The 26,347-nt window shown below is 36.0% G+C and overlaps 1 protein-coding gene across 1 annotated transcript in view; it reads left to right on the top strand.

Annotated features, from left to right (window-relative positions):
- MALRD1 (MAM and LDL receptor class A domain containing 1) overlaps positions 1–26,347 on the top strand; it is a 514,668-nt gene that overhangs the window by 145,849 nt on the left and 342,472 nt on the right. The window contains exons 20-21 of the mRNA XM_012803304.1: positions 3,796–3,972; positions 6,711–6,873. Of these exons, the coding sequence (XP_012658758.1) occupies positions 3,796–3,972; positions 6,711–6,873 (340 nt within the window). The remainder of the gene's footprint in view (positions 1–3,795; positions 3,973–6,710; positions 6,874–26,347) is intronic.

The raw sequence follows: 26,347 nt of genomic DNA, 5'->3' as shown, positions 1-26,347 counted from the left end.
AAAAAAAAAAAAAAAAAAAAATTACATAATGTATTTTTGGTAAAACTACATAAGTGAATTATACTCTAAAATATCACAACAAATTTAGTGATTAAATTAGAAAAATTTTTTAAAGAAGCTTTATTTAAACATTTAGAAAAATGATTTTTCAAAGGAGTTTGTTCTGTGTCTTCCATGGATGCATATAAATTATCCATCAACCCGGCCATGAAATACTTTTTTAGTTCTTCACAAATTCCCTCAGAAGTGACTTATAAATCTCATTGTAACTATTTTAAACTAATTTTTCATGAAGTTTAGTGGATTTTTCTTTCTCTGATTCAAACTGTGTCCTTACAGTCTTCAAAATTGTCAGCATTCAAAATAACTAAATGATTTTCCATTTAATTTCTTTTGAAATAGAATGTGGGATGAACTAGGTTTCTGTAACAAGTGATAACTTTCCTCTTTCACTGGGCTCTTATTTTGGTGAGTGACTTGGATGTGGGTGGTATATCCGACTGGTATACCAGGAGGAGGGGCCATCTGACCTGCCAGGGTCTGCTTCTTCGGACTGTCGTCACTGATTTTTCTATTTGGGAATAGAAAAGTGTTATTTTCTCTACAAACTGACTTTTCTTATACTAGGAGTGCCCCCCCAAAGTGTACACACTGTAAGAGAGCTAATCTATGCATTATCTTTCGTTCACCATAATCAGAAGTATCTGATGCTGATGATTTTGGGCACCTCTTGTAATTGCAGAAGTCAAGCATGACTTATATGCATCTTTTGTTACCTGTACATATGTGTCCAGGGTATCCATAAAGTCAATGGATAAAGATTGAAGATAGTAGATCATATCAACTCTCTATGGATAGAGCTAATACTGGAGAAATTTAAGAGAGTTGGCTATTTTGAATCGCACATGAACTTGATGGACACCCTGTGTGTGTATATGTATATATGTAAATATGAAGAGAGAGTATTCCAATTTTAATACAGTTATTTTTCATTCTTCAAATATACATGCAATATTGGCACCCTCTGCATACCTTATCCATCTGATCTCAGAGAATAGCATAATCTTCCAGTCGTTAATCCACCCATCATTTATGATTCACCTCTATTGAAGGAGAACACTTATTCCTTGGTCTTGGTCTCTAGCAGCCTGACATTCCTGGTCTTTTCACCAACTTATTTGCTCCTTCCCAGGAGGATGAGCAGCACTGGCTTGTGGGTTTACAAGGAGAACCAGAGCATGCGCAGAGCTGCACCCTCACTTCCTCTTTTCTTTTTAGAGCTACAGATAAGATCTGGTGAACTGCTCATCGCTCTGGTTTCATGCAGGGAGGCCTGAAAGTTTCTAGGCACAGTTTATAATTTAGAGACTCTCTTCATTCCTGGGGTTCACATGTTTGAAGACCACTTGTGTACAGATATAGACCATTTTCTCCGGTATTAGCTCTATCCGCAGAGAGCTGATATGATCTACTATTTTCAATCTTAGTTCTTAATCACTTCAGAACTTGAGCTAAGAAATAAATTACTAATTATTGGAGTTGTCTCAAATCTCCTAACGAACTCATATCCCCAGTCCTCTAGATATTAGCTGTTGAATGTTGCTGAGATCTTTGCTTACCCCTCTAAACCATTTCTGCTTTGGTTTACATGTATTAGTTGCCTAGATTGAAGAAATAGCTTAATTGTTCTCTCTTCCCATGTCAGAGCTACCTGCAATCTGTTCTTCACGGTAAAGACAAACTGCTATTTCTTGAGGTAAAGAGTTTTTATCTTAGTATTTCTACACAGCTTTTGGTATTCACCTCCTACTCATCAGTTGGTCTCCTGTGGCTCTTTCTTACCTGGTAACTAATTACCCTCTAGTTCCCTAGCTAAGGACTCAATCACATGTAAGATATTAAAATTCCCTTAAATCATGAGATACTTTCATACCAGACTTTCACAGTATTTCAGAGAAAACCAAGTCAGTATGTTTCTGTGTCTTCACACACATTTTTAATCATTGGCCATAAAGACCTTGTATTCTTTGTCACCTAGTGAAATGACATCATCGTCCTTTAAAAGTACGTGTATGCATCAGCCTGTACAGATGTCTTTCTTGACTCCCATCTGTTGTAATTTCTTACTCTATGTTCTTCTGATATACTGTGATTGCTTCCATTTGTTCTTTAATTCATTCACTCTGTCATTCATCCACTCATATTTCCATTATCCATCCATCCATTCATTCATTGCCACTGATGTGTATACTTACCACATACCATGGTGTGAGAATTACTATGGATGCAGGTGAAAGGCTAGATGCCAGTCTTATGCTATGGAGCTATAATCTTTATTATAAACTTGTCCCATGAAAATGTAATGAAAGATACATTTGACCACCTTTTCTACTAGTCTGTAAGCTACAGAGTGTCTGGAAAGTTGCCCCTAAAGTGGCCATACTTTGGGAAAATGGGAAATTGTAGCTAAATTTACCTTTACTTACAAAATGTTCATTACAGAATTTTACAAAATATTTATAAAATATTCTTGACATTTTGGCCACCTCTTTATAAGAGTTTATAATGAATATTTTAAAACAAAAGGTACATTTAGCTACAGGTTCCCATTTTCCCTCAGGCTGACATTCTGTGTTTTATGGCCAAGGTGGCCCATTTGGCTTTAGATTCCAGGCATCTACCATGAGTGGCACAAATACATCCCCAGTGCAATCAGTGAATCTTTATTGAATAACTTAATGTATAAATTAATCAACCCTGTCAATGTCTTTCAACATCAGTCATTTCATAAATTGTAATCATATTTGTTCAAAACTCCTAGATAAAGACTTCTGGTTTGAATTTTTCCTGCAAGCTTGAATCTTAAATATATGAGAATATGTGGAACAAAGATATGAAGAAGTTAGATTCATTGTAGCTAAGTTTATTTACCTAGTGGACTAGCAGGTCTCTTCAGACCTTGACTCTGGTTGTGATACCAGCATCTGGAACTCCCATGGTTCCTGCTGGTCCTCCAAGCCCTGGCCTTGGGCCTCCCTTTTATTTGGTGAGTTCAGAGTATGTTTTTAATACTTTATATTTGAACCTTCACCTGTTTTTATGATCAGCGATATTCAGAGTATTGCTATTGCTAAGACCATGTGTAGAGGAATTTAGCAGATGAGCAAATACCCTCCAATATTTATTACTATTTTTTAATTTCAGATTCATATGAGGGTACAAATGTTGAAGTTACATTGTTTTGAATTCTAAGGTAAAGTTCAAGTTGTAGTTGAGCCCTTTACTCAGGGGGCGTGCTGAACACCCTCACATTGTGCACATTAGGTGAGATCCTGCCAATCACCTTCCCTCTTCCTCCTTCCCTACTCCCTCCTTTCCCCCCTCTCACCTCACCCTTTCTAGATTGTATTTGTGTTTTATCTTTCATCCATTTTTTTTTTTTTTTGAGACAGAGTCTCACTATGTCACCCTTAGGAGAGTGCCTTGGCATCACAGCTCACAGCAACCTCAAATTCTCGGGCTTACGCAATTTTCTTGCCTCAGCCTCCCAAGTAGCTGGGACTAAAGGCACCCGCCACAACACCCAGCTATTTTTGTTGTTACAGTTGTCATCGTTGTTTAATAGGCCCAGGCCGGGTTTGAACCTGCCAGCCTTGATATATGTGACCAGCACACTGAGCCTCATCCAATTATTTTTTATAATATTAAAGGCAAAGCATATTTAGAAAGCTTCATTGGTAAAAATCTTTAAAGGAAAACTTGCTAAATGACATCTGTCTATTATTTCTTACCAAGGTCATTTGCCAGTGGAACTTCCGACTCCTCCGGAAACTTCAGTCCCCATAACGTTCCCTCCACACAACTGCACCGACAGTGAATTTGTCTGCAGGTCCGATGGTCACTGTATTGAAAAAATTCGGAAATGTGATTTTAGATACGACTGCCCTGACAAATCAGATGAATCATCCTGCGGTAGGTGAATTTCTAAATTTTGTATAAAAATATGGCTATAAAATAGATAGGAAAGTACTCATCTTACCTGTCAGTAGCACAGCCTCGTGTCATCATTAGAAATTTACAACACAGTGTAAAGCAATTTCTTGGTAGAAGAGTGATTTGTATAGAAATCTGTAGAAGAGTCAGCGTGCATTTTTCTATCAGGTCCAGCAGGTAAGCAGCTTGAGATGAATGGTGTGGCTTCTGAGCTGTTGTTTTCGTAGACTTGATTTTACTGTGGGACTAGGATTTAGTAACCCTTCTCTGTCCATCTCCTATTGCTCTCTACTCCGCATCCCATCAAAGAGGGAGAAAGCATTATAATATTCTCAGATTAATTAACTCAAATTTTGTCATTGCCAAAACACGTAAGTAAAATGAATGCTGTGTCAACCAGAGTTCACACGAAAACCAATTTGAATACAGATGGGACCTTCAACCCCTGCGTCCTATTTTTAATTGATTGGTACCTGCCAGTCCAATGGCTTTTCTGAAATGGATCAAAAGCAGATTATTTACGGGCAGTCCCCAGGTTACAAATGAGATAGGTTCTGTAAGTTTGTTCATAAGTTGAATTTGTATATAAATTGGAAGAGGTGCATTTACCTGTTACCTGTAATAGTCCTTGTTTGTAAGTGCAGGTTTGTATGTAAATTGGATGTTTGTAACTTGGGGACTGCCTGTAATTTAAAAGTGGACATCTCAATCAAGGATGCAGTCTGAGAGGAGAGAAATTAATCTGGGTCTGGATAGGTGAGGCACCTGATCAGAAGGAACAAACATTTGGTAGGAGTTTTCCTTTCCCTGCTCTTTATGGAGTAGTTTGTGACTTTACTGTACCGCAATAGTGCTCAAGTGTCTTGCTAATGCTAAGGGTTCAGATCATATGGATAACACAGAACAGGGCTACTCCCATTTGCCTTATATCAGCTTTGGCAGGAAATCCTAGGACTCAAATTCAGTAAAGTTCACACTTGTTCTTTCAACCCAGGTAAAAATGCTTCTTAATGCATAGATATTCCATTAATTGACTATCAACTTTAGACCAAAAAAGTCATAAAATCAAGTTGACTCACTTCATGAAAGCGATGGAACTGTAATTAACTCAAGCTGGCCAGGGATGTACATGGTGCATCCCAGATGGAAAATAGTAAAACAGGAGATGTTAAAGTACTCAGACATTCTCAGGGAATGATACTAAAATCGTCTTATGGGGTGGCGCCAGTGGCTCAAAGGAGTGGGGCCCTGGCCCCATATGCTGGAGGTGATGGGTTCAAACACAGCCCTGGCCAAAATAAATAAATAAATAAAGATAAAAATAAATAAATAAAATCGTCTTATGATCATATATAAATTTCAGTTCGTATAAAAGTCTACATGAAACCTAAGCAATTACACCAAATGAGTATCTTTCATGAAAACTGAATTTCTTGATAGCCCAGCTTTGTTATTTTAGTAATGTCATTTACGAGTAGGTAGAAAGTTTTGATAAATTCTTTCAATATACTGAAGGAAACTCTAGGATCAAGTTATTTTAAAATTAGAGGTTCTTATTTCAAATAACTATAAATTGGATTATTACCATTTCATGTAAGAACTTGCTATGATCTCATCTCCTTCTCTTTGTAAGATGAAATATTATGATAAATATTCTTGGAAATTAGTCCTAAAATTTCTAATTTTTTAGAATTATGGTCATAATGCTTAATATGAAATGTACTTCTTAAAAAATTCTCAAGTATGTAATACACAGTGGTTGACGATAGATACAGTAGTATCTCACTTGACTGACACATTATGGCCTATAATTGTTTTATAAAAGCCTATAATTCTTATCTTTTTAATGATATGAAGAACAAGATGATATTGAATCCTAAGTCTCTTCACACGTTATTATAATTCTATACTTTATGTTAATATCAGAGATTAAATAATATACTGGAAAATCATGATTAAAGCAGTTTTTCCAATGATGGAGTGATTCCATTTCAGATTTTACATTAAATAATACACCAAGTTTCTACATGGCGGATATGGGTAGCTGTCTTTGTTAATGCCATTTAAAAGCTGGGTTTTCTATAGCATACCCCAGAACTCATTGAATTGAGTCCTTTTATGGGTTTAATTGAAGCAATGGAGGATTTAAGATCAACAGTCAAACATATTCAGAGAGAAGAGAGAGAATTCAGAAACAGTTTTGCACATAACTTGTATATTTAAAAATCACTAGACTTGGAATTTCCTGGGATATTAGAGTAAAATCACTCCATGAATCTTTAAAACTTTCAAGCAAACAGGTCCATTATAAAAGTTATTGTAAACCGCATTGCTTAGAACTTTGGTTTGACATTTGCAATAACTGCTTCAGAGGCTAAGCTAAAGTCAACCTTGCAAATCTGGTGGGAAAAGCACAACAGATCCTCAGAACATAGAGCTCAGGAAAGCTTTAGGAGCTAGTTAAAATCTCACCTGTGTGTGAAATCAATTAGTAAATGCATTTATTCCCTCATTTCAGTTGGTAATATTTGGATCAAACAAACCTAGATATCATTGTCATGCTTCTAGGATTTATACAAACCATTTGCCTAATTATTACAATGATGTAGATTTATCATTTTAAACAACTGCAAGAAAGCTCTAGGACTGACAAAAATGGCCACTTATTGATGTGTTTATTGTAATGAGTTCATTTTTGCTTTGTTCCTCCCTCCAAGTTATGGAAGTTTGCAGCTTTGAAAATGAAAGCCTGTGTAAATGGTATCAGCCCATCCCGATAGACGTACTTCAAGATTCAAACACATTCAGGTGGGGACTTGGTAACGGGATTAGTGTTCATCACGGAGAAGAAAACCACAGGCCGTCAGTGGATCATACAGAGTAAGTGAACATGTATTCGGATGTGTCTCTTTAGGAATATTCATTACATGGCTCTGAAATGCTGCCCCATCACTTTATCTTAGGCAAGTTTTGTTGTAAAGATGAATGTTTACATTAGAGAGTGAGAAGCCTGAGTGCGTGCTTTAATATAAAATTAAAACAAAACTAAAAAGCGATGAATGGTCTCTTCCATAGAAAATAGAGAAAGGCATGAATAAGTATTCAAAAATAATTTGTAACACCATTCCCTGGAAAGTCCTGTTAATAGGTTGTTTTTTCCTCCTCCACCTCCTCATCCCTTCCCTCTTCCTCTATCTCCTTTTCCCTTCCTCTCTCTCTCTCTCTCTCTTGCCTTATTCTTACATGTTTCTGTGATACACATATGATCACAGGTAAGGGTGCAGATTTGCTACATCAATGAATGAAAAGGTATTTCTACTTTGCAATAATGTACGCCATTAAAGCATCCTAAGGAAATTCAGTAATTTACTAATCTGTTTCCAATTAGTGGATTTCTCAGTAAATTTCATTTTATACCAATATTATAAAGTTGCTGCAAAAAACCTCAAATAGACCAATGTAGTACCTCCTGCATGAGAAACACTGCTGTGAGTGCTGGAGGTAAACCAGTGATGGGAAGAGGTGATCGTTGCTCTCTTAGGCAGAGGGCCAATGAGCCAGTAAATAGAAAGTGTTGCAGGTGGCCGTCAGTGCTATTCAGGAGAGTGGAAACTTCTCCGTGCATGAGTTATGGCTGAATTCTTTCTGATTGGAGCCCGAAGAGAAAGGCTCCAGGCTGGGATCTTTCAGGAAGACCAATGTGGCTGGGATGGGATAAACAAGGGCAAAGTGCACAACAAATGTAATTCTTTTTTTTAATTGAATGGGCTATTAAAATTAAAAAAAAAAACTTTTATCTATTGTTGAATGAAGATATCCATGATATTTGGAATCTGAGCTTTATAGTTCAAGTTTAAATATGCTTAGGATACTGTAGATTTAGAATGGTATGTATTGATTTCTTTGAGTGTATGGTTTTGTCTGATCTCAGAAACCTGTACTCTGACCTACACACTCAGTTTAATTGGCCAAGTCTCAGCCCGAGCAATATTTCCATAGTCTGTAAATCGGTTCATTGCTAAGCACCATAAATTTTATGATCATTTTTATCTCATAAAAAAAGCCTTTTTTGACCTACTTTATTCATTTTTATTGCTGGAAGCTAAAGAGAGCAAAGTTTGAAGTTCTTGATCTTCAAATTCATTTTATTTGATTAAATGCCCATGTATTGGTTAAACAAGGTTTAGTATGAAGTTTTTTTCTTTAGGAGTATGAAATCACCCCCTTAAGCAAAATTAAGTTCTTCACACTTCATCATTCACTTGAAATGACATCTAGTAGAACACCTGGGCATAATCTAGGTCACCAGTTTTTACGTATGCTCATAGAAGCCTTGGGCGAATTTTCTCAAAGCGTGGATCAAAGACCACTGAACATTTATATATAAATGTATTTATAAATATTTGAATGCAGATTCCAAAACACTTGTATCAGAATCTTGGAAAATAGAGCTGGGAATGTATATACATATATACACATATACATTATATTTTCCTATTGAAATTGGTCAAATTTCTATTTTTAGTATAATTTCTAGATGGTTATAGTTTGCAGTTTGTTTTTATGTCACTCATTTGCAAGCTCTTTTAAATCATTAATTTTTGTTACCTATTATTAAATTTGCAGAGGATTTTTCTAAGTGTTGTTGGCCTTTTGGTGCTATTATATTTTCACATTTCACTACAGTGAAATGTGAAAATAGTTTCACATGTCTTAGTTTGTACATCACTATATCTGCCAACCTTCATTTTTCTTTGATTGTGCTTAAAAAGACCTTCCCCCCTCCAAGTTTACATACAGTTCACCTACATTTTCTAGTATACTTCAGCAGTCTTGGTGTTTTGCAATTGTATCTTTAATTCATCTGGAAACTTATTTTGGTGAATGAGACAGGAAAAGAGCCATATGGAACCAGAAATCTCTTTTATGTTGCTGGTGTTCACCAAGAAAGGACTCATATGACTACCCTAATCCAACATACATCACTAGCTCGCTACCACATGGGTACCTCTCCCTTAGACATATCCAGTGGCATCCATCTTGCAAGACTCACCTTGCTCCAAGTTCTAGGACTAACTCTTCCAGAGGAACCTAGGTGTTCAGAACAGCTTTCAACTTAAATCTTTATTGATGGTTCTTCTATTCTGACTTGGCGACTTATTTTGGAAGAGCACTCCCAGCACTTATTTTGGAAGAGATATCCCAATTCCTGCAGCATTAAAGTGTTAAAGCCAGGATTAAAGCCAGGATCCTGCAGGCTTGGAAGTCATGACCTTGAACACAATTCTGTGTCAATTACCCTCCAATTCCTACTTAAGTTGATTTTGATTTGGGAACCAAGGAATAGGCTTGTAGGTGGCAGCATACAGCAGAGTTTTAGTCTATATTAGTTTCTAGTGGTTGCTATAACAAATAATCACAAACATGATGGCTTTAAATAGCAGAAATGTATTTTTCTCTTGGCTTTGGAGGCAAAAAGTCTGAAATGAGCATCATTGGCTCAAAATTAAGGTATTGGCAGGGCTTTGTTTGTGTATAGAGTTGTCCTGATGGTCCAGAATAACTTTGCATTTCAAGATTGTTAATCACATTTGAATAGACTTTTTCATATAAGGTAACCTTTACAAGTCCTAAGGCTTAGGACCTGACAATTCTGGGCATCATAACAGTGTCCAAGTTCTGGAATCAAATGGCATGAGGTCTAAATCCCATATCCAGTGTTTGTTAGTTGTACAGATTTAGGTGATGACATAAACTCTCTGTGCCTTCATTTCTTCCTCTGAAAAAAATTGCATTAAAGTATATATTTCATATGGTTATTGCCAGCCATAAGTAAGAAAAATGCAGGCAAAACAATTGTCAGAGTACCTGTCTCATAACACGATGTTAAATGTTAGTTACTGTCTGTGACATAGATTGAAAGGATATATTACCTCAAACTCCAGAGACCCTTGTAATACCATATTAAGGAGATTTTATTATGGGGTAGGGGTGGGGCATTCAAGAACCATTGTAGGTTCTTAATGGAAATTAATCAGAAGATAATAGAAGTTAGTTAAATAGATATTCTGGTATTTGTGTATTGACAGGATAGAGAAAGAAATAAAAGCTGGAAATAAAAAAATAAATTGAAATTATTGAATGGGTTTTATTGACATGAACTAGAAATAAACAATACCTTTGAAGAGGAAAGCTCTTGTATATCTCCTCTAGATGACAAGCTCCAGAAGGGTAAAACCAACACTTGTTTGTAGCCCACATGCCTAACAAGGCAAATTCCATCTATGCTGTGTTCCTAAGTCTGTTGGAATTACCTGGGGAGCTTGTTAAAACACAGGAATCTTGGGCTCACCCCAGAGTTACTGATTTGGTAGTTCTGGAGTGGACCTTATGCCTGGGAACTTCACTTTGAGGGTCTGGTTCTTGAAGTTAGTAGCATATTTGAATTACCTGTAGGCACCATTAAAAGATACTGGTGCTTAGGCCCCATTCTATTTATCGAAATCAATGTTGATGGTGGGCCTAGGGGTGAGGATTTTTATAAAGCGTTTCAAGAGTATGCAGCCAATTCTTCAAAAATGCCCATCTGCACTAAGTAGTTATCCAGAACATAAACTCTGGGAAATATTTCTTGCTCTGAGTCCCATGTAAGAATGGCTCTGAGAAAATGGGATTCATTGTTTACTAACTTTTCCCTTTTATTAGCTTGGATATGCACTCACAGGACTGTGCTAATTTAACACCTTTCCCCCCCAAGGTAGCTATTTCCTTTCCTAGAAGCATAGCCTTTTAATATTTCTAAGTTTAAAAAAGAATCTTTTTTTTTTCTGAAGCACTTGACAATTTCTTATTTGGCAAATTGCTATTCTGACTGTCCCAACTATCTTAGATGAGGAGCAGGCTTTGGCCTGATTTTTTTTCAATACAGAAAAATGCTGAGGTCTTCATCATTTTGTGGAGAGATCTTTCAGGAATAAGACTATTCTTCAATAATAACTTATTAAATCTTCAAAGATTATTTTGAGCTTCTATTGACTTATCCTCAGCATTTAAACATTAGAGGGTTTAGATTTAAGGCTTATGCTCACTGATAGAGACCTGCCAGCATTAAAATATCAAGATAAGTTGGAACTGGTTTATAAAAGATGCAGTTAATTATCTTATTGGTTACTCATGGATTCTCTTCTTGCGTTGATATATGTGGGTATTTGCTATGAAAACCTTTCATTATTTATCACAAAAAAGTTACACCTATTCTCTTTGTGAAAATATTTGTGCAAGATTAGTTTCTACACTGTTGTCAGCACATGATATAATTTTACTGAGTAATTGGTTTGGTTTGGTGTTTTGTTAAGGTGTATTATCAAGGAATGAATACCTCATGTATTCCCTCTTCATATTGGCCCCTACAAAGCTAAGAACTAGATTTTTGATCTAATGTTAGTCCGTCTAAGAAATTTTTATGATCCATTTTTATCCTTGAGTCCATTTAGTGTTTCAACTGCTATTTTCTCTTGGTCTTAACGTCATTCATATATAATATGTGTGAGAAGCAGTGCCTGTGGCTCAGGGTGCCAGCCCCATATACCAAGGGTGGTGGGTTCAAACCCAGCCCCGGCCAAACTGCAACAAAAAAATAGCCAGGCATTGTGGCAGGCGCCTGTAGTCCCAGCTACGCAGGAGGCTGAGGCAAGAGAATTGCCTAAGCCCAGGAGTTGGAGGTTGCTGTGAGCTGTGTGATGCCACGTTACTCTACTCAGGGCGATAAAGTTTTTTCTGTCTCTACCAAAAAAAAAAAAAGAAAAGAAATATATATATATATACACACACACACACATATATATATACACATATATATGTGTAATATGTGTGAGGGTGTATGTGTCCTTTAGTTTATGATATTATAGTATATTGTATTTATTTTCATAAATAGTATTAAATTTTGACAACAAGGTGAGTTTTAAATAAATAACAAATTAAATTTAGGAAGTGCAAGCGAAATCAATGATCTCACTAGAAATATACTAGTTCTGTGAACTTTGTTTTAATTGAAATCATTTATTATTTACTTATCATGGTTTTCATTTTTATGAAGTGGTTCTAGTTTCCTCATTATTACTATTCACCATGAAATAATTTAAAAGCATTTTTAAAATTCTATAATCATATGATTAAAAGAGGGAGTATGTATACATCATGTTTTCTTCAGGTAACTAGAATTATTTACAGATTTTCTTTCTAGCGTGATAATAAAAGTAATGCAGTTTCTGGAATAATAAAGTTTGGGGTAAGATTCTACCATGAAGACTATTCTTTATAATTTTCTTTATATCTCTAGTTACATTTTTATAAGAATGTAGTCACTGCATACCCTGCCTCATAAATGTATAAAATATCTTTATAACATTTATGTTCTCCAAGAAATATTACTTTGGGAGGTATATTAAAATGCAATTTAATAGCTATTTTGCATACCAATTAGGAGAAATACTTTATGCAAGTAACAGAGGAAATTATAAAGATCTTAAAATTCAGATAAAACAAAAAAGTAGTTATCCTTTAAAACAGGATGTAAGAACCCTAAAGAGGGTACAAAGTGTTATATGGAAACATGAGGGAGGCTTCAGGGTACACAATGTCAAAAAGCATTATGAGAAAGGTGATTTTTGAGCCACCTTTAAAGATTTGCACAGAATTTTACTCAGTAAAGAAATGGCTATCCCCAGCATGCAGGAAAGATAAATGATAGTTTTATCCTATAAAAACTTAGCAACGAAGTGTCAGGGCTTGAAAGGTATCTTAGCCTGTTTTGTGTTGCCATGAAGGAATATCCAAGGCTAGGTAATTTATGAGAGAAAGATGTTTCTTTGACTCACAGTTCTATATGCTGCATAAGAAGCATGGCGCTAGCCTCTGCTCAGCTTCTGGTGAGGGCTTTGTGCTGGGTCAAAACATGGCAGAGATCAAAAGAAAGTGGGTACCAGCAAAGAGGGATAAAACCCAAGGAGTGTCCTGGCTTTGTAACAGTCCACCGTCCTGGGAACTAATCCAGTCTAGTGCTAGTGAGAACTCACTTCCCACCAGGAGAGTGGCACCAAGCCACTTATGAAGGATCCACTTCCATGACATAGACACTTCCCACGAGCCCTCCCTCCCAACACTGTCACACATGTGATTTGTTGGAGAAAAACAAACCACATCCAAACTATAGCAAAAGGGAAATCGGTGAGCCTCAGGTTCAATGCCTTTGTGCTTGGAGAAAACAGGAACTGAAAATAGCCATGGAGTTCTTGCCCCTGGAAATGGTAAGAAAGGAAGAAAAAAAGATATCCAAGGGGAACTCGTTTGTGTGTCTCTCCACCAAATGGATAATGAGATCACTTATCTGTAAGAGAAGCGTGTGATGGTAGAGCCTTGGAGTGTACCTTTTTTAGCCTCAGCAGGATGATGAGGAACTAAACAGGGTTGTAGCAGAGAGGCTGACATGCCCATCAATATGAATAGCTACAAGTTTAAGAAGAGTGCAGACATTTATGCCCTAAAAATTACAAAAATTAAAAATGTTTTCTTCAAAAAGAAACACGAAGTTTACAGTGCCTGTGGCTCAGGGAGTAGGGCGCTGGCCCCATATTAGAACCTGGCCCTGGCCAAATGGCAACAAAGAAATAGCCAGGCATTGTGGTGGGCGCCTGTAGTTCCAGCTACTTGGGAAACTAAGACAAGAGAATCTCCTAAGTCCAAGAGCTGGAGGTTGCTATGAGCTATGATGCTACAGCACTCTACTGAGGGTGACAAAATGAGACTGTCTCTAAAAAAAAAAGGAAGAAAGAAACACAAAGTTGGAAGACTCATACATTTTCAATTTTAAACCTTACTATAAATGTAAGTAAATCAAGATGGTGTGGCACATGAAAAGATTAGATATATAAAATAACAAAATAAAATTGATAACCCAGAAATATACTAATTTGTCAAGGTTGTGAAGTTGATTCAATGGAACAAGAATAGTGTACTCAGGCAATAAAGCTAAGGCAACAGGATATTTGCATGCAAAAAAATAAAGTTAGACCCCTACCTGATACCATATGTAAATATTAAGTGAAACTAGATCAAAGAGTTAAATTTAAGAGCTCGAACTATAAAACTTTTAGAAAGACATACAGGTGAAAGCTGTGTAACCTTGAATTAGACACCCATTTTAAGATGTGATAACAACCATGAAGGCTATGTTAAGCAGTTTGATGAAAATATTTCAATTTGTGTATAAAACCAGCACATTGTACCCCATGATTGCATTAATGTACACAGCTGTGATTTAATTTAAAAAAAGATGTAATAACAAAAGCACAAGCAATCTGTAAAACTAAACGTCACAAAAAATAAACCATTTATGCTTCAAAGGACATGATCAAGAAAGTAAAAGACAGCATTTCTTTTTTTTTTTTATTAAATCATAGCTAGACAACATTTCTAACGGGAGAAAATATTTGCAAATCATGTATCTGTTAAGAGCATAGTGTTCTGAATAGATAAGAATATATAAATAATTCTTACAGATAAACAGTAAAAAGACATGTAACACATTTAAAAATGGGAAAAATATTTGAATAGATTTTCATCCCAAGAAAAATATACAAGTGACCAAAAATCACATAAAAAGATTCTCAGCATCAGTAGTAGTTAATATACATAGGAAATTCAAATAAAAACAATGAGATATTAATTAACACCCACTAGGATATCAATAAGGGTAAGGAGAAAAAGAATTGGACAGTAACGGGTATTTCTGAGGATGTGAAGATGTTGAAACCCTAATATATTTCTGTTGGGAATGTAAAATTATCCAAGCAGCTATGGAAATTATATGGTGGTCTCTCAAAAAATGAAACAGAATTACCATGGGATTCAGCAACTCTACTCATTGGTATATACCTAAGGAAGTGAAAACATATGTTCAAATTTGTATATGAATACTCCTAAACAGAATTATTCATAATAGTTAAAATATGGAATCACCTCATGCCCATCATGTTATGAATAACCATACAGTGTTATATCCATATAATGAAATACTATTCAGACGTTAAAAGAAAGTAGTATTATTCTGTGCCATAATATATAACACATAGTAAAATGTGTTGCAATGTGATTAAACCTTGAAAGTGTTAAAATACTAAGTGAAAGAAACCAAACATAAGGACACATACATTTTTATTCCATTAATTTAAAATATCCAGAAAGGACAAATCCATAGAGATAGAAAATCCTCCCAAGGATAGGGGTGAAAAGAATGAAAAAGTTACTTGGAGAGATAGTGAAATATTTTGGAATCAGATAGAAATCGCCAACTCTGTGAATATATGAAAATCCTGTGAATTGTGTACTTCAGAAACTGTGTGAAATATTAACTGTATGGCATGTAAATTACATCTCAATTAGGCTATTGTTCTTTTAAAAAAGGAAGAGAAGTCAGGTTTACAAGCCTGTAATTCTAGCACTCTGGGAGGCTGAGGTTGGTGAATTTCTTGAGCTTAGGAAGTCCAGACCAGCCCAAACAAGAGCAAGACCCTGTGTCTAAAAATAGCCAGGCATTGTGGTGGGCGTTGTGGCAGGTGCCTGTAGTCCCAGCTACTCAGGAGGCTAAGGCAGGAGGATTGCTCGAGCCCAAGAGTTTAAGGTTGCTGAGAGCTATGATGCCACAGCACTCAACCCAGGGTGACAAAGTGAGACTCAGTCTCCAAACAAACAAAAAAATGAGGCAAGATAGTAGTAATTTTATTTTAAGCTCCAATATTAAGTGAGGAATGGATTTTTTAGATTCTATCACATCAAAGATGCATGTTTTAATTTGTAAAATGATGTGAAAATTAAATAAACTCTTCCAGGTAGGAAGTAGAGGGAAAGAGAAAAAAGGTTTCAGCTAACTCATTAGAAGGAATGAAAGGAAGAACAAGAAGTGCAAAACAGTAAGAACAAAGAGTAGAAATGATAATACGATATACTTAAACCCAAAGGTAGCAACACTTAGATTAAATATATTAGGATTGAATACCAAAGTAAAAGCCAAAGATAGACTGAATGAAAAGTAGTATACACACACGCACACACACATGAAAGCCCAACTATATGGTGCTTACAAAATAAACACAGAAAATCAAAGTACGCAATAAGTTTGAAAATCATATAGTAAAAAAATTATACTTTTCCAAGACCAAAACAAGAAAGCTGGAGTAACAATATTAATACCTGAGAAAAAAGACGTTAGATCAAAAGTACTACTGGAGACAGAGGATCATTTTATAGCCATAAAATAGCTATTGTAGCAAGTATACATTATATTATAATTTATCCTTGAATAAATAAAAATTTGATAGGATGATTAGAAGACTCTGATGTGAATAGAAAAATTCTAATTAAAATGAGAGGTTTTAACACACTTCTCTCAGAAAGATAAATCAGTTAGGCATAATAAGTAAGTGCATGGAAGAATCAAACAATATAATTAACAGACCTGAACTAACATACACATATACAACTCTACACTCATGCTATCCATTAGAAATATAATTTTTGCTTTTATGTTGACAAATTTGTAATTTATATTTTTAAGTATTCTGTTAGGTAAATTGTATAAAAACAAAGAGGTAAGATTATTTCTGATAATCTATTTACATCAGTATATACCACTTCATTTCAAAATGTCGTGAATATCAAGTTGAGGTATTTTATGTTCCTATTTATATAGTCCTCAAAATCTAGTGCTAATTTTAAGCTCGATCTTAGCCAAAAGGCTGAGAAGCGATCTAGTGTGACTTTTACACATCACATTGCAACTCAAATGCTAAGTTCCCATTGGAAATACTTGTTTCTTATTTAGACTTCATAAAATTTACATTTGAATAGGTAGACTCATATATTCAAGTATTTATGATAGACTTATTTATGGAAATACTTGTTTCTTATTTAGACTTCATAAAATTTACATTTGAATAGGTAGACTCATATATTCAAGTATTTATGATATACTTTATTTATGATATACTTATACACAATACCAAAAATGTTGTTTTCCTGATGTGAATGCTGTTCACACCATATCATAAAACTGGTTCATCTTTTTCGGAAAAATCATTTTGACATTGAAGCAAAACCATATGTGGTGGTTCAACTTGACTGGGTTAAGTGGTGCCCAGATATCTTGTGAAGAATTATTTCTGGATATGCCCATAAGGATGTTTCTAGAAGAGACTGGCATTTGACTTGATGGCCTGAGTAAGGAAAATTTGCCCTCACCTAAGTGGACAGGCACCATCTAGTTGGTTGAGGAGCAAAAAAGCAGAGGAAAGGAAAATTCAGCTTGAACCCACAGCCAACCAGGTTCTCAGTCCTTTGGACTTGTCCTGAGTTATGCCACTGGCCTCTCAGGTTTTCCAGCTTATAGATGGCATATCATGGGACAGTTCCCACAATAATTACTCTCATCTCTGTCTCTCTATCTTTTTCTTTTTCCTATGGTTCTGGTCCCCTCTCCTCACTGGAGACCCTTAACTAATACAGAGTTATCACTTTCAAAATAACAAGTTAAATAAATTCCCTAATTTCTACATCACCTTAGAATTGTTGACATCTATTTCAAAGGGATATATCACAAATTGAAAAGCAAGTCCAAATGTACTTAAATTAGCCTGCATGGTGATTTATGTTAGAAAAATATGCGACATCAATATTATTGATTTGTATTATGAAAAGTTTCAATTTCAATGTAAATTTTTTGTACCTGCCACCTTTGCGACCCAGGTCACAAGTAATGTTTTCGTTTTTTAAATTTGTTCTCGAAGCTTCCAATTTAGCTTGTTCATCAGCATTGCAATATCAGTGAAAAATGATAAATCACAGTGCCAGTTTTGTTTTCCTTGGTTATTAATGCTATGACCAACATTCCTTTAAAAAAAAAAAAGAAAAAATCTCGGGTTTAATAGTACAGTAAATATTTATAGAAGCTTTCCCTCATTCAACCAGTAAGTATTGGCAAAGAGCCCACAGTCATTGAAATCTTTGCCTTACATTTCCTTGAATGGTTCTGTGAGTTAGACATGCTACGTAGCATTAGTGTATATACAGAGAGTGTCTTTAACAACTGCATGAATGGAGCCTTTTATAGATTCTTCTTCATAAATGTGATCTCAGCTTTCTTTCCACTTACATAGCTAAAATATTTCTTTAAGAAATACATACTCCCAGATTGCATTTTTCATTTTATGATTGGCCGATATTTAAAAAAATTTTTTTGAAGTACTTTTTTTTCGTTTGTGAAGTCATTTGTACATAGATCGTAAATACATTTATGCCATTATAGGATTCAATGTATTGAGTATTTGTACAAATTTGAAGTACTTTAAAACTTCCTGTGCCCCAAATCCTGGGTGGCATCATTTATAGAGCATAACTCAACGTGTGTAAAGTGAAGAAAAGTATTTGTAACTTTTCCCTTTTGAGCCAATTTGTCGTTATAAAGGTCTTGAATTCTGGTAAATGACTAGGTGGCTGAACGGATAATCTTTCATTTCTTTTCCAGTTTATGTCTTCCTTTCATTGTTTCTGTATTAACTCTATTAGAAGGTAACACATAGCTCCTTGAAGATGGAATAACTTGATCCTGATATTCTCTGTCCTCAGCACACTGCTGGACATAATGAACATTCAACTCATTCTAATTAACATTTGACCATATTTAATATACTTAAAATGAAATCCCATAGAGGAGAACCATCTAGTCTTGCTGAACAGAGGGTATATGACTTTAGTTTGGAGGATGGGAACAGGGAGTTGTAAGGGAATAACATGTTTGCAGTTCCATTGCACGAGTCCTGCATTTATGATAAAAACAATGTTATTTTTTCTTGGTAGAACAGAACAGTTGTCAGATACACAAACAACAAACTCTATCATCTGAGCTAGAGATTTTTATCTGCATCTTATTAGTTTGTCCTTAAGAGGAATATCTGATGAGCTATCTCTGCTCTATACTACCACCTGGTCTCTGTGCTGTGATTTTGTTGGAGTACGATTTCTATAAGCCACTCAACAGTCAGAAAGGAGATTATTCATCAGATTTGGAAGATTGGAGCTGAACACAGCCAGTAATTCTACCTTTTTAGCTCAGGAGATGTGGAAAATTAAGAATTTGATACATTCAGTCAAAAAATACAATTTTAGTGACACATAACTCACTAGTAGTGCAGATAGGATATTACCACAGAGGAAGATAATTTCCTAAAGAACAGACAAGCGTGCTTTTACTTGAAAACTGCATGGCATGGCTCTTAAATGCAAAATTATAATGAAAACAGTATGTCAAAGCTAATGACAGGGTCACAGTCACTCTCCATAGTTTTATACTGGGGTAGAAAAATATTGGACAGATATTTGGGTGTGGAATGAGAAAGAACTGAGTCAGAATTTTACCATCTACCACCTGCCTTTAACTTTAAAGTTCAGGTTTCTTTTAATTTTTAATGGACAAACAATAATTGTACATATATGTGTGGCAGGTAGTGATGTTTCAATACATATAATGTAAAGTAATCAAAACATAGTAATTCTAGCTATTGAAACTATGATCTATTATTGTTAGCTCCAGTCATCCTCTAGTGGTATAGAACACTAGAACTTCTTTATACACAAAAGAAAATCAACTTTGTCTCACTTTTTGTGATGGTAGATGTAGGTTCAGGAAAAAGTGTTAGGGCTTTCTCTCCCAAGGCCTTGGGTAGTAGACAAGGTGAAGTTGTCTGGCTTTCTTCCCAGGGGAAATTGCCTTGTATTCCTAGGTAGACTTAACTGTGTACAGTGAAGCCATTCTTACATAACTGATGCTTGATGTGTTGCCACTTTTATTCCCTGGGTATAAAGACGCACAGATTGTGATGTGTAACTTAGCTTCCCGGCCACCAGAAGCTAGGGCAGACTTGCATTGCTTCCTCCTCCGGCTGCCTGTGAGCTGAATAACGTAGGTTGCACTTGCCCTCTGTGCATGAGTTTCGCTGTGGTTTGGCCAAATTAGAACACTGACATTACAGTTGGAAAACAAATGCACAGTGTTTACTGTAACTGTTGGTACTTAATATGTGCTCCATATTCTAATTAAAAAAAAATTATTCTCAGATTTTTTGCTGAAAATCGAAGGCATCTGATTCAAAGCCCACCCTCTCCAACTCAGTACCCAACTTTCCCAAATGAAGTTGTCATCTTTCCTTTCTAACTGGCTCTAGCTATAATGTCTAGTTATTTTCTGTAAATTTGTTAAAGCTACAGTTAAATAAAGTAGGGAATTACTAGTAGAAGTGGACAGAGTAAATAGAACAAAACTGGACTAGTGAGAGTTTTAAACTTAGTCTTAAGCAGATAATGGTGTCTGCAATCCTTCGTATTCTTCTAAGATGTTGAGATTCTATCTTTATGCCAAGTTGAGTTGCTACCACATTTGATTTCCCAGGTAGAGTTTATCATGATGGCCTGGAGGTGGCAGTATCCCTGGCTGTACTTGTTCTGCTATAATTACTGGTTTAAGGACAATTTTTCTTCCTGCACTGTCAGCTGCTCTTGGAACGAGGTATACTTTCTTTTCAATCTCAGGTCCCTCAGGGTTAGTGCAGCATTCGGAACAAAAGAGCTGACCTGAAGTAAATTTCCAAATTCAAAGAAAGAAAGGAACATAATTTAATCCTAATAAATGAATTATTTTATACTAAGAATGTGACAAAGAGCAACTGAAGTGAAAAGGCAGAATAATAGACCATTATTTTATGGAATATGATTGCTTCTGGTTATTTCTAGATATTTTATAAAATGATGCCACACTTTGCAATCTCTGTTTCGAGCTTAAATTGCAGTCAGAATAATGAAAGATAAATGCATCAGAAATGATAGGATTTGAAGTTTGTTCTCTTACATAAATCTCAATTCAACAGTAGTTGTATCATTCTTAAATGAACCAGAATTTTTTCCCCAGTGTTTGCTTGCTAGTTGAATTTCAATGGACATGTGTCCTTACAGGAGTGGTGTGTGTAGGGTATAAAATTTTCTTTAGTGAAGAGATAGCAGTCAGATTTGAAACTTTCTGCTTTCTCCAATATGGCGCCTTTAACTTTTTGACTAGCTCCTCCACAGAACAACAGTTACCAATATTTACCACTTTATAATATGTCTTATCTTTATAGTCATTTCATTTTTATGAAAGATGAGGGGGAATTTTTACCAAAAATATATACCAGGTCAATCACTATATGTGATCTATGTCTCAGATGTCATTTATAACCACTTAAATTGAAATTTATTGCATATGAAGTTCTTTATAGTATATTTGTTGTAGTGTGACTGGCTACTATTGCTAAAAGGCACGACATTGACAGGTGTTGTTCTTGATGTTGGATGAAATAATAAATGTTTGCTTGTTTAATCGAGATAGATGAAGACAGATTGAAGGTAAATATAGGCTGTGTGTGAACAGGTGAAAGTGTTATGTTTAACACCGAGAAGTGTACTAGCTGAACTAGCAGGTTTAAAAGTATTCAAAAAGAGTTAACAGATTGTACATAAGCTGAAACAATGGAATGGCTAAGCTCATCTGTAACTCACTGTTAAGTAATATGTGATTGAATGATCAACAGCTTGGAAAAAATACAAAGAAACAAGATCAGTAGAGGACAGGATTGGGGGTGGTATTGGTTAGGAACACAGGCAGGAAAATAGTTGGCATAAAGAATTCAACTAAACAGAGTTTACTGGGAATGTTGCAGGAAAGTGAGGCCTGATGGAGAGACAGATTCACCTGAACACCTGTGTTTGAAAGAGGAAGGGGAAGGGGCTTTATTCAAGCCAGTGGGGCTTTGGTAGACTGATGGCTGAGATGGCCTAGCTCCCAGATCAGCTCTGTCTCTGATCTTTTATAGGACTCACAAGTAGGCAGACAAAGGTATTATTATAGAGTCCTCCACTGGAGGGTTTGAAGCATGTGCAGGGTTTACAGAAGCAGAAGCAGGCATTAGTTTCAAGGTTTCAGGAAGCTAAGTTTTTGTAAATCTTAAGAGCTAAGTTACCATGGGGAGAACGTTGCAAGAGTGTCCTTGAGTTCCTAAGAGAAGCCTTTTGTCCTTTTAAGAAGACTACCAAAGTTTGAGTGATGTACTAGCAACAGAGGGAAGCCTCTACATCTGAAGGGACAAGCAAAGGAGCCTGAATTATTGAACTACAGGAAAAGTTTAGCTTAGAAGCAGCATTCCCCCAAAGAAGAAAAGAGACAGCACCCACAGTGAGGGCTGGAGGAACAGAGGTGGAGGTGTGGGGATGGAAACCCAGAACCCACAGTGAGGGCTGGAGGAACAGAGGTGGATGTGTGGGGATGAAAACCCAAAACTCAGAGTGAGGGCTGGAGGAACAGAGGTGGAGGTAAGGGGATGAAAATCCTGAACTCAGAGTGAGGGCTGGAGGACTAGAGGTGGAGGTAAGGGGATGAAAACCCAGAACCCACAGTGAGGGCTGGAGGAATGGAGGTGGATGTGTGGGGATGAAAACCTAGAACCCACAGTGAGGGCTGGAGGAATGGAGGTGGAGGTAAGGTGATGAAAATCCTGAACTCTGTTCCTTCTAACCCCACCCCCCAGCCCCCAAGTTTCCTGCTAGTATCTTAAATGGCCAAATCCAGTCAAATTCCATGGAATTTGTTTTCCTCTGTGTACCCATGAGTTAGTTCCAATTTATTAGAGAGTAAGTACATGTGGTATTGGTTTTTCCATCTTGAGTTACTTCATTAGGATAATGGGCTCTAGTTCCTTCCAAATTGCTACAAAAGGCATCAATTGATCCTCTCTTAGGACTGATTAGCACTCCATGGTGTACATCCACCATGTTTGGTTAATCTACTCATGAATTGATGGGCACTTGTGTTGATTCCACAGACAGCAAATGGGAACTGGGTGATAGAATCTCCAAAGGTCCTCGGAGTTGAGACTATTTTGCAAAGAGTAGGTAGAAGAGACAGTCAATGAAGGAAAGGTTGTGCTTTTTGGACAGACATCATTGATGACAGAAACTGATTGGAGTAGGGCATCTCTTTGTGCATGGGAACCCCTTCATTGCTGAAATCTTCTAAGTAATTATGAATAAAGAGTGGCATTAGGAAGGATAAGAAAAGGGAACAACTACATTTATACATTAAGTTGTGATATATTTATGATATAAAGGCTGTATAATTTCATGATTAATTGGATGCATGTTGAAAAACAAAGAGCTAAAGAGCTCTCTAAGTTTTAAACTTGGAAACCTGGATTGGCAGAAGTCCAATTAAGAGCATTCTGTGGACATAGAGGAAGATAATCCATCCTATTTTTGAATTTTATAATTTAAGGAATCAAGAAGTAATCCAAGTTAAATGTCCTTCATCTCCTTAACTTGTTGTGAGATCCTTCATAGTCTTACCCACGCTTCTTGTTTTGACCTCATCCTTAGCCCACTGCCCCAATTCACCTATTTGTTCTCCAAACATGACTGTCTCCTGCCATTGTGACTTCATTCACCAATTTCTGATCATCACTCCAAACTTATTTGGAGATCAACCCTTCTGGAAAACTCGCCTTCAGTGCTCTCTCTAATCCGATACAAATGTCCTCTAGGCATTGACTATATTACAGTGCATGTCCCAGGACACCATCAAGATTAATTTATGTGCCCGATTCCTTCATAATTCTGCGGGCATTTGAAAGGAAAGGATTCTAACTAATGTGAACAGTCCAGTCACTATCTGAGAGCCGATCTCATATCATGTGACTCTGAGAAAAGAAGGACATCCTGAAGGATAAAAAGAAACCAAAGTTCCCACACTTAATATTTGGATGAAGGAGAATAGTTTTTAAATAATAAAGAGAAGCTGAAGACAAAGGCATAAGAGGTAAGGCAACAATAACAGTTTGAGGATAAAATTCTCATTTCTGAACTGTTGAAGGTATATTATTTCTTTATGAGTCATAACCTTCACTCAGGCACAAATATGTTACTTTTAATAACTTTGGTTTTGTCTTACAGTGGTATGTAGGAAGTTTCTTGTGAAAAAGAAGAAAGACATTGAAAAATGTCTTTATCTCGAATTTCCTTAGGGAAATCACTAGGTTTGAAATTAAATTTTCTCATATTCTCTTTAAAGCAAAGATCTAAATTTCCTGTCGGGGATTGCTTTCTATTCTTTTTTAAATTAAATTTTAAAGTTTTCTAACCAAATATTGGCTAAAGTGTCGTGAACTCAAAATAGTATTCTGAGGAATCGTTTAGTTAATTAGAAAATACAGATTTTTAAAAGTGAATTATTGTTATTTATTTACTGTTAAATTATTATATAAGCCAAATCAAATGATCACATTCAAGAATTTGGTATTTTTTATTAGCATTTCTAGAACATATAAATAAGAGTACCCTATCCATCAGGAGAATCAACATTATTTCAAAGCCCAGGGTAAATGAAAGGAAATGATATATTTTTTGTGAGGTGGAAAAATCTGCTCTTAAGTTATCCTGGATTAGACCTATTCACCTGTTCAAGTTCAAATAGAAAAAAAAAAAAATTCCTTTCCATAGTGTTTAAGCTGCTGAAGTTTGTGCCATTTCTATCTCGTTGCTAGCCTCGCCTTAGAAGAGATTCCAGTTGTGACATTTTCTACTCCTATTATTACAGACACAGGGAATTGGCCACAAAACACTGTGGTGCTGTTTGTGTACTTTCTAAAATACTTCTAACGTGACCTCCGTCTTTTCTATATTCAGAATTTAGATTGGCCTTTCCATCACAGTCCGCAGTGCTATAAATAACCGGTAAAGGCGGTCGCTGGTGAGCAAGGCCTTGGAATAATGTAAAGGTCAAAGAGTGCTTGTTCATGATCATCTTTATCAAGTGCACAGACAGGGACTTGACATCCTGATCTTGAACTCTGTGGGCAAAACGCAGGGCACACATGGCATGACATGATTCCCTGACACACATGTGATTGTGAAGAGGTTAAAGATGATAACGAACTTGTTCTTTCACTGAATGCATAAATCCGAGACTCAGCTTTCTGTGTACAACACAGTACAGTGGATGGTTTTAGCTACTGCTGTTATTCTCCATTATTAATCTCTGGTTCCGTATGGGGTGGTGGTGTTTTTATAAAATATATATATGTAAATATATGTTACTTATAACACATTGGTATTTTATACACAAGGTGTCCATGAAGTTCGGATGCAATTTAAAATAGGTGCTATATATACAAATGCAGGAGTGTTGAAAATTTTAAAGCAGCGTGGTTTTTAATATCTGGAAAGGTGTTTCGATATCGAAACATCAAATTTTAAGGGTATGTGTGTGAGAGAAAGAGAGAGACAGTGGTGCTGTGGTGCTTAACAGAACTGTGTTGGCTGCAATCCCCCTGTGTCTCTAACTCTATCATTTTTCTTTTCTCCCTTCCTTCCTCACTCCCTTTTTTCTTTTCTCCCTTCTTCCCTTCCTCCCTCCCTCCCTCCTTCCCTCCCTTCCTCCTTCCCTCCTCCCTCCTTCTCTCTCTCCTTCCCCCCCCTTCCCTCCTCTCCTCCCTCCTTCTCTCCTCCCTCCCTCCATCCCTCCCTCTTTCCTTCCTTCTTTCAACTTAGGAACTATTTCCTCTCTAGTATATAATGAAAAATGAGGTGTTATAAAAACAAGTATCAAAAAAATTCTTCAACCTCATATTTCTTTATTTTCCCTGAAGTGTTCATTTTAGGAAAGGAGTACATCTTAAATATTGATTTTCTTAACTGCTCATTTTGGATTAGCATCTTGATTTAGTGACTTAGAATGGGAAATACATACTATTTTAACTGTTAACATACTGGTTTGGAGCAGTGGTTCTCAAAATTTAGCCTGTACTGAAACAGAAAGTGTGTTAAAACAGTTTGCTGGGCCCTAATTCTAGAGTTCCTTAGTAGGTCTAAGATAAGACCTGAGAAGTGACTTTTTAATGAGTGTCTTAGTGATATTGGTGCTGGAGTTCAGGTATCACACATGTGGCATAAAACATGAACAGACCGTTTTAATTCAGATATTCGTTTCAGTACCTATCATGGAAATGGCCACTGGCAAATTATGTAATTCAATTTTCTTATCTAGAAAATATTCATGATTACCATGTATAATCATACCTTCTCAAGTTTGTTGGAAATATTCCATGATAAACTATATAATATTCCCTAATTTAAAGGCTGATCTAGAAGCATCTTTTTTCCTTACTTTATACATCTCAGATGCCAGTGTTTTTGGCCTAAAATCTGTTTTACAAAGATTATATTTACT

The sequence above is a fragment of the Otolemur garnettii genome, unplaced genomic scaffold (assembly GCF_000181295.1).
Source record: "Otolemur garnettii isolate 467f Iridium unplaced genomic scaffold, OtoGar3 scaffold00019, whole genome shotgun sequence".
NCBI lineage: Eukaryota > Metazoa > Chordata > Mammalia > Primates > Galagidae > Otolemur > Otolemur garnettii.
Note: the sequence above shows the minus strand (reverse complement) of the source record. Positions and strands in the feature narration are given on the sequence as shown.